This window comes from Ipomoea nil, unplaced genomic scaffold (assembly GCF_001879475.1).
Source record: "Ipomoea nil cultivar Tokyo-kokei standard unplaced genomic scaffold, Asagao_1.1 scaffold1310, whole genome shotgun sequence".
Classification (NCBI taxonomy): domain Eukaryota; kingdom Viridiplantae; phylum Streptophyta; class Magnoliopsida; order Solanales; family Convolvulaceae; genus Ipomoea; species Ipomoea nil.
In genome coordinates this window covers 924,468-934,758 of record NW_017617738.1, presented here as the reverse complement: position 1 = coordinate 934,758, position 10,291 = coordinate 924,468, and the positions used below count along the sequence as shown (strand labels likewise).

Genomic DNA, 10,291 nt, shown 5'->3' with positions numbered 1-10,291 from the left:
TTCAAGAGAAATGTTTCGCAATGCCGTAGCCATTTTGGTCTCTACGGCCTATCATAGGTCAATGTGGCACTCGAGTGTCCACAAGCTCTATAAGAAAATTCTACAAACACCTAGCCTGCACTTCTTCCCAAGTTATGCCCTCTCGGATCTAAGACGGGGATTGTAAATGGATTCAAGGCTATCCTAACCTTAGCAATCTCTTGTCTAAGATTATGAACCCTACAATATTAAAGAAGTTGGGCCCCACTCCAAGAACATGATACAAATCATCTATTACAACATGAATTGGGACAATCTCAACACTCACACTCCAACGTTCAATTCAATCCACACTTTATTGACACAATTGCCACAAAGTAGCAATCCTAACCCTAGATACTTAGCTACTCATATTCAAAGATTGCAAATACCTAAAATTGAAGATAAGCATTGCAAGATAATAGAATTGAGGAATTGAAATGGAAATGTTTACCAATCTTCAATCAAAAGTAGATTACAATCAACAAGTGGAGAAGAATTAGCTCTAGATCTAAGGTGTTGTCAATACCTCCAAGCTAGATCTTCCTTTTTCTTCTTGAATTGTGAGAGTGTTTTGAGAGCTAAAATATCTAGAGAGAGAAATAAAATCTGGAAAATGATCAAAGTCTCTCTAACTCCAACTAAAATCTCTTGATTTAAAGGTATTTTCTACGCTTAAAACTTCGTGCCCCCGGCCACGCATCGCGCTACAATCGTGGCAGCATCCGTGGTAGGCTTTGAAGTTTAGCCACGCCCTCTGCCACGATTGCTGTGCGGGTTCTACTGAGTCCTAGGCCTCCTTCCGCACTCTTACAAAGTTTCTCCGTTCCAAGCCCATATGCCACTCCTTTTGCCCAAGGGTCATTCAAAGCACTAGAGTGCACATGTTATATGACTTTGCAAGGCATAAACAACATTTCATAGCTTATTCTTCATAAATCAAGCACAAGTGATCCAAAATATGCATAGAATATCACCAAATTAACCCTTAGAAGTAACATCTTTTGGCACTTATCAAACATCTCACTACCGCCCATTGCCACCATTCCATTGTCGCCGCTACCATCGACATCCCTTAGCCAATGACTCTTGTTAGTGTTTAAATATTGTAAACCCCAAACATGAATGTAGTTGGAAAATTATATTGGTTTGGTTTAGTGTCTAGTTATAGGACAGATTGAAGATCTAACAGAGCAAACACTACACCAGAGTCTTTAAAAACTAACCGTTGGACTACACTCAAGTATCCGCAAATAGCTTGTAACACCTCGTGTTACAACCCCTAAAACCAATTAAATCATTTAATCAATTACCCAAAAATAGGATTGAATTACAATAAATAATTTAGAAGAGGCCCACCATAGTCCGTGGGCCCCCCCCACCCCTAAAACCTAACCATAGCCCTAAAAGGAATAGAATTAGCAAGCCCACAATATTAGACCTTAATTAGGACTCCTAGGTATATAAATAGGGGACATAAGGGACACCTAGAACCCCCACCACAATAATCTCTCACCACCCAAAGAGTTCCAAGAACTCCCTTAAGAGAAATCAAGAAAGAAGGAAGCTTAAAGAAAGACCCTTCATAGCTAAGGAATTAAATAAGGCTAAGAGGTAACCCATGTCTCAACAAAACCTATTTTCATAGCTATGATTCCCCTCTTAGGATTTCCCCCATATTCATGTGTGATTGATGATTCGTTATATTGATCTTGATAATTGGCATTGTGATTCCATGGGTGATCTTGATGATCTTGAGAGGTTCTTGATGATTACATGGTGTTCTTGATGATTATATGATGTTCTTGATAATTGTATGATGTTTACGTCGTATTCCTACCGAATCTTGATATTAAAGGATGAATTGTGTTCTTGTTAATTTAAAAGTGATTAGAACCCTAGGTTGTATCGTGAAATTCGTGTGGTATTATTCTTGGTGTATTGGGTGGGAATTCACATGTTTGGGTGTTAATTATGTTTAGAAAAGCATGATAGGATTGGTGTCGTATGTTTCTTGATTTTGATCCGTTAATTGTCTACGTGTGTTATCAATTGCGTTTGAAAGTGTCTAAGCATGGTTTCGGGTTCCACAAAGGTTCCCGGGGCGTTTTTGGTGAAAAAGAGTCAGTGGGGGGTAGGTGGGGGTAGGGGACCCACCACCTACCCCTGGCCTATTTGGGCAACGCCGGCAGCGGGCAGCCGGCGGGCGGGCAGCTGCCCGCCGGGCACCCGCTGCCCGGAGTCACGCCACCGGCGGGTGAACCCTCACCCACCGGCTACCCGCTGGAAAATACCCTACCTCGGGTTTCCGGCTTCCCCGTTTGATGTTCCCCCGACCCCCGTGGCGTCCCAACGGACTCCGTCCATCGTGCCTATGCCTAGTTTGATGTTCGGGTACCATTCGTAGGTTGAATAAGTCTTATATATATTGCATGCTAGTGAATCGGTATCCCGTTGGCCTAGGTATGAGATGTATGAACCCCTTAGGATTATTCTAGTATGTGGATGACCATGCATAGGTTTCGTTATACGATTTCTTCCCCCTTCCCAATGTGCTAATGTGAGCTGCATGTACTTGCTATGTGTTATGTGTGCATGTTACCCCAATTTGGTTGCGATCAAATTGGTTATACGGGCAGTTGGATGGGTTGAGAACCATACTGACTATTAACCAGGCCGGTTGCGATCGGTCAGGTATATAAATATTATATAGGGCTGCGGTCCACCGTTTGGTTGCGATCAAACGTTCTACATGAGCTGCGGTTCATTTTCCTGGCTGCGGTCAGATGACATACTCTTGGGCTGCGGTCCACTGTTTGGTTGCGATCAAACTATGATGAGCTGCGGTTCATCGGTCGGTTGCGATCGACCCCTCCGTGTTGCGATACGGGGCAGGGTGCTGCGGGGCCGTGTCAGAGCTATATGCGCTGACCCTCATGTATGGGCATGCGATTGGTCCTGTGGCGCCAACAAAGTGTGTTACGTGACGAAATCAGGAGGATTGATGTTATGACTATTATGAAAACGTGACCATAGGATACATGCTAGTAAACTGTATATGCTTGCTTATGATTATTGGTTGTGCTTATCTATCGCATGCTTGTGAATTGTCTACGCTTGGTTATGCCTGTTAGTTGTGATTACCCCTATCTATCGAGTCTATTCCCTGATTTGAAAGCTAGAGTCTCTTAGGATATATCTTCATGCTTCGAAATGGTTTTTTCGTATATCTATGTATATATCTATATGTATTGTATTTCAACGCGTTGGAGTGGGTTACCAGCATCTCTCGCTGAACAGATATATTTGGCTTTCAGGCACAGAAGAGTAGACACCGGAGCGCGCTAAAACCCTGGAGTGTAGAAGTAGATAGTTTTCCTTTCGGCCTGCGTGCCATGTTATGCATTCCCTTTATTAAGGACATTAGTTAGTTAGCCTGTGCACCTGAGTTCTCCAGCTCAGGTGTGGCATAGCACCCCGTACTCTTGTATCGTGTTTTGAGATTTAATGAGATTCTACCTTTATTATGTAAGTTTTAAAAGTCTTGAAAATCTGGGGTGTTACATAGCTAGTAGAGTAGTTATGTTGATTGAGGTTATTTTACAAGAAAGACCTTACCTATCTGACATACCTCAAAGGGTAAGACAAGAATTCTCCTACTAGAAATATCTTAGGAATTACTCCGTACATGTTTTTCAAGAATCAGAGTACTATATATATGAGAGAGGTCTCAAAACAAAAGAGACGAGAAAACAAAAGAATACGAAGCAATAGTTGAATTACAAGAAACTCTCTCCATACCTTAAAAAGATTACTCTGATGTATCATCTCCTCAAGTCAATAAGGTGATCTGAGTTTAAGAAGTCACTTGAGAAGAAAAGGTTTACAAAGTTGTATCTTGGATCGTATTCCATGCAACTGTGATACAATGGTGAGTGAGTCAATGAGACAGACAACGATAACGTGGATCTCCAAAGAAGGGATTTCTTGGATTGCTGATTGCACGGATCGTCGGCCTCAACAATCCTCTATAGCTTCTACATATAGGGTAAGTTTTTACCGTGTGTGGTACACATTAGGTGAGAATGCATTCTTCTACCATCTATTTGACTTGCTGATGATATAGTGGAATAGACACACTGATGGTGGTCCCCTAGACGTAAATACTGGTGTATCGAATTGGGTAAACAATTCTTGTGTTCTTTATTTTCTGTTTGATTTTCATTCCGCGCTAAATCATATCGCTGTTGCATTAATTGGTCGAACAAACAAGTTTAGAGTTTGCAATAAGATATATAATCAAACAGTTAAGTCAAAAAGATAACCAGTAAAAATAGAATATCATAAATACACAAAATCACAACCTTATTGTCGCAAAGAAGGCGCCGACCATTACCATTGTCAACTGAAGAAGTTGACACGACGGTAACTTTCTTCATGAGTCGGTTTTACACACATTTTTCATGTGATGTAATTTTAGCATGTAATTATGTTTCTTTTCTCTGTAAACAAATTTTTAATAGTTATGCGAAATTTGATAAGGTTGTTTTATAAGTTTGAATAATATTTATTTAGTTAAACTAAAAGTCAATATATAATCTGAAAATGATGTTACAATCAAAATTAAAATGATCAAAGAAAATTTCGTAATTATTGTGAACAAGTAGGAATAGAAATAAGCCTACAAGGCAGCCACAAAATGGTAGCCGCCATTGGCTTCACATGACGGCTTATAAATTGCGTTTCGAAAAGGCAGATCGAACTGGCAGATTATTCTGGGACCTGGGTCCACCATGTAAATGTTCATAATTTACTTTATAAAATTTATAATTTGTTTTAAAATAAAAGAATCACAATTTATGATGATTTTGTATTGTATTAGTAAATTTTTAAAACTTAAAAATATAATTTATATTTTAGATGTCCATAATTTCAATACTAAAAATATACAATTTTAGAATAAAGTCCATCTTACAAGGTGAACCTTGTAACCCTAATCTATAACAAGTGGATGGAAAGAAAGTCGGCGTCGAATTGCGACGACGTGACGGCCCTTTCTGGTCAGACATAATTTTTGATAATCTTCAATCCTCCGAAATTCGCACAAATTAAATTTGGAATTTTTAAACAGCGCATATGTGGATAACATTTGAAAAATAAATTTCAAAGTTGTATTTTAAAGAATTAAAATACAAAATTAAACATGATATTTCAAACTTTAGATGGAACAATTAATTTACAACTAATGAATGATAAATTATTAAAAATAAAATTAATAATTACAAATATTGATCGGGTGTTATATTATAAATGATAAATAAGTAATGTAACATATTATTCTTTTTTTGAATGCTAATAGCTCTATTACAATGTAGTTTCTGTTTAGAGGCTCGAATTCACAATCTTTCAAATGGAAGTCCAACTCGGGTACCATTAAACCACGTAGTCCTGGTATGTAACATATTATTCTAAGAATACATAATTTTTTTTTACAAACTATTTATAATAATTACTTGCTCTTTCCATTTTATCATATTTGTCAAGTTTTATTTTCATTTATCGAACTATCACATATTCATCACTATCGTGTCACCCGCGCTTAACAATGAAGTTCATTGATTATTTAGTTATCATTTTTTAAAATTAATTCGTGATAAGTAGATGGATATTAACTATTTAAGGATGTGTTTGGAAAGCAGGAACATGTTTTCTGAAAATGAGTCATTTTTTAAAAAATATTTTCATTCTCAGTGTTTGATTGCTTTCCATAAAACTATCTTGGTGTGTTTGATTCATTTTTTTGAAAATAAGCATAATTATTTCTAATTTTATATATTTAAAAATATACAATGATGGTGGTGGTGATGGTCGTGGGTGGTGGTGGTGGCGACGACGGGTGATTAGATGCTCCACTGTTGCAAACGGGAAATGACTTCCCTAAAAAAAACCGATATATATATATATATATATATATATATATATATATATATATATATATATATATATATATATATATATATATATATATATAATGACTTTCAACATAAAACAGTTGCTGATTTGTCCTTCAACCAAAACCGTATTTCATTTTTAGACGAAATAGTATTGTAATTTATTAAAATAATCTTCATATTTAGGACTTTTTGAATATTTGAGCCGCCATAATAGTTTCTTTGGTTGAAAGCATGAAATTTTCAACTCTTATTATTATTATTATTATTATTATTATTATTATTATAATAATAATAATAATAATAATAATTATTATTATTATTATTATTATTATTATTATTGTTGTTGTTATTGTTATTGTTATTGTCTTAGAATCGAGTTGGACCGAAATAAAGGTTTGATTTCTTCGAGCGATCGTGCTATGTTATTGTTATTGTTATTGTTATTGTTATTGTTATTATTTGACGGTAATATAATTCTAATAATAATAATTGTCATTGCCAAATTATATTGTAGTTTTAGTATGCATGTAACTTAACTGTATACCATTTAAAAAACAAAATGAGGACCCTTATTTCTAACATGGTCAAAACATTAAATATACCAATGTGCAAAATTATGCATAATTCTTGAACACTTGTTTTTTGAGGAAAAGGTTGTAATATGTTATAATATGAACTTGAATTTGGGATATTTCATATTAAAACGTTTCTGATATCTTTCTCACTGTATACACACGCAAATACATAAATACAGGAAAGCATGACTTAGCATGAGTTGATGAAGATAACAGAGATGGAAATTCAAAGAGAAAACAATTTGGTTAACCATATGCATTATGGAAACTTCTAAGTCAAATGGAGGCCAATTAATCATATGTTATCCATTCAACCCTAAATTTCTTCATTGAATATTTGCATGCATGAATTGAAGCCAAATATTTCTCTATATAAACCTCAACCTATCCTCCTTTGGATCATACATAACACAAATTTTCAACTCTTTCAAACATTGATTTTTGACGAAAGATCAATTCAATCAACACCCAAAGTATGAGAGTTGCTTTTTTGTTAACCATTTTCCTTTTATCCATTGGTGCTTGGGCACCTTTGTGTTCTTGTGCTACTACCGTTCTTGAATGCCTTAACGATCGTTCAGACCCCTCTCATTCAATCTCCCCGGTTATATACACCCCCAACAACGGTTCATTTTCTTCGGTTTTACAAGAATACATTCGGAATTTGAGATTCAATGAATCGTATACAAAAAAACCACTTTTCATTGTGACTGCTACACATTTGTCCCACATCCAAGCATCCATACTTTGTGCCAAGGAGCATGGCCTCCAAATGAAAGCCCGAAGTGGCGGTCATGACTACGAGGGTGTATCGTATGTCTCTGACATGCCGTTCTTCATACTCGACATGTTTAACTTTAGGTCAGTCAATGTTAGCATTGAGGACGAGACTGCATGGGTTGAAGCTGGAGCTACCTTAGGGGAAGTTTACTATGGAATTGCCAATAAGAGCAACGTGCATGGGTTCCCTGCGGGTGTGTGTCCGACTGTGGGAGTGGGAGGCCATATTAGTGGTGCTGGATATGGAACCATGATGAGAAAATACGGCCTCACCGTGGATAATGTCATCGACGCCAAGTTGATTGACGTAAACGGTCGTCTACTCGACCGCAAATCTATGGGGGAGGACTTGTTCTGGGCGATCACGGGAGGCGGCGCCTCTAGCTTCGGAGTTGTCTTATCTTACAAAATAAACCTAGTACGGGTCCCACCTAAGGTGACGGTTTTCAGTGTCAGAAGAACCTACGACCAAAACGCTACCAACATCGTTTACCGCCACCAGCGCGTTGCCCACAAGTTAGACCCCAACCTCTTCATCCGGCTAACACTCGACGTCGTGAATAGCACCACACGGCCGGGACAAAAAACCATACGTGCCACCTTCAACGCCCTATTCCTCGGAGACTCCAAAACCCTCCTCTCGACCATGAATGAAAGCTTCCCAGAGCTAGGGCTAACCCAGAGTGACTGCACAGAAATGAGATGGATTGAATCCGTACTCTTCTACACCGGTTTCCCATCCGGAACCCCCGTGGAAGAATTGCTCTCTAGGGTTCCACAAGTCCTAGTCCACTTGAAGAGAAAATCAGATTATCTCCAAACCCCAATGCCCAGAAACGGCATAGAGTTCATCTTCAAGAAAATGGTGGAGCTTGAAACACCCATGCTCACATTCAACCCCTACGGCGGGAGAATGGCGGAGATTCCCTCCGCCGCAAAACCCTTCCCCCACCGTGCTGGAAACATCGCCAAGATTCAATACGCAACCAACTGGAACGAGGATGGGTACGAGGCATCACAACACTACTTAGAAATAACAAGACAGCTTTACGAATATATGACTCCATTTGTTTCGAAGAATCCTAGGAAAGCGTTCTTGAACTACAGAGACTTGGATTTGGGGATAAATCACAACAAGGGTTCGCGAAGAAGCTACTTTGAAGGGAAAACATATGGGTTGAAGTATTTCAAGGAGAATTACAATAGGTTGGTGAAGATAAAGAGCAAGATTGATCCAGATAACTTCTTTAGGAATGAACAAAGCATCCCTACGTTCCCGACTTGGAGGAAATGAAACTACGTTACTTAGCCTATATATGTCTCTCCTTAGCTCCACAATAAATGTTAAAATTAATTTCATTCTGTTAGTTATGTACTAATAAATCTTTGTATGTGATTTTTATTTGGAATAAGACAGTGTATAATAAGAAATATTTAAATTTCACCTTTAATCTAAGTCATGTAGTCATTTTTATTTTTATTTCAAGTATTATTTTTGTTATATTTGATACTTCAAATAAAAATTTTGATAAAAAATAATTGTATGTTAACAATATATTTTACATTTCTAGTTCAAAAATTTGTGTTTAACTTGCGTTTTATGCTCATAGCATCTCCAATGAAGGCGCCAAATTAAACATCAAAATGGCAAAAAAATGGTGAGAAGAGGCTCCAATCAACACGGCAAATCGCCATTTTTTATTTTGCGCTTGGTGAACAGTGCAGTGCCATATTTGGTAATTCCCCCTTACTTCTTATTTGTATGTTAACAATATATTTTACATTCCCCCTTACTTTTTATTTGTAATTCCTCTTATGTCATTGGTTTAGTTTTAATGTATTTAATTTGTATATTTTATTAAATTGTTAAATATAAATTTTATATTATTAAAAATAAATTTTATCATTTGAAAGATCTTATTATCAAGACGAATAAAACATGTCTAATATTGAACATGAATTAATTAAAAATAAAAATACATAAAACTTAATTATAACAAAATTAAAGCAATTTACATTTAAAATTACTTTTTTTTTGAAGGTCAATCTTGCGATTGTATTAATGAATCAAAACCGAAATAGCGTCAGGTGGGATAACATCCCAGTACATAGCTTGATCCTGTGTAAATGCTAACGAAGCTAAAGTATGCGCATGTAAATTAACCTGTCTAGAGATGTAATCCAAAGTAATACGATTAAATAAAGACATAAGCGTTCTGCACTGGTCAATTGTGACCCCAACGTACGAATGGATCGGCGTGTGATGGTGCCGGATAATCGTTGTCAATTCCATGCAATCCTGAGAAAACTTACTGATGTGTTGTTCCGTTCAAGTAGCCAGGACAGTGCCTCCTTGTATGCCTGGGCCTCCGCCATAAGTGGTGAAAAACAAATCGGTAACTTGCCATTCCTTGCTGCCACAAAAGAGCCATCCGGCGCTATTATTACCATGTCGTATGTAGCCTCGCCTGTGTCGTGCCGGAAACCCGCGTCCACATAACACCGTAGACCGCCCTCCCCTGGTTCTGTTAAATGCTCCGATACCGCTGCCGGCTCGGTTCGGCGAGCATGGGCAGCGCCGTATGCCTGCAGTGCTACGGTTGCTGCTCTGGCTAATTGGGCAGGCCGCGTCATTGATCCCTTCCAGACAGCTGAATTCCGGGCTCTCCAAATATAATATAATATTGCTACCATCAACCGGGTCTGCTCCTCCGTCAAGACCGCCATAGCCCCTTTTAGCCATGTTGTAAAAGAGTCTGCAACAATATTAGTGATAGGCAATTGTGTTATATTCCAAACAAGTCTAGAATATTCACAGAGCACTAAAGCATGTAACACATCTTCATGATCTAAACCACACATTGGGCATGTTGGGTCCACCTCCACCCTTTTAAATATCAAGTTAATGGTTGTTGGCAAAATGTCACATATGGCTCTCCACAAGAAAGTTTTCCATTTTTGGGG

The 10,291-nt window shown here is 37.7% G+C and overlaps 1 protein-coding gene across 1 annotated transcript; it reads left to right on the top strand.

Annotated features, from left to right (window-relative positions):
• Window positions 1-6,935: 6,935 nt before the first annotated feature.
• LOC109185035 (berberine bridge enzyme-like 8) lies at window positions 6,936-8,719 on the top strand. The gene has a single exon (XM_019335031.1). The coding sequence runs from the start codon at window positions 7,023-7,025 to the stop codon at window positions 8,619-8,621; it is 1,599 nt and encodes a 532-aa protein (XP_019190576.1). The 5' UTR covers window positions 6,936-7,022; the 3' UTR covers window positions 8,622-8,719.
• The last annotated feature ends 1,572 nt before the right edge of the window (window positions 8,720-10,291 follow it).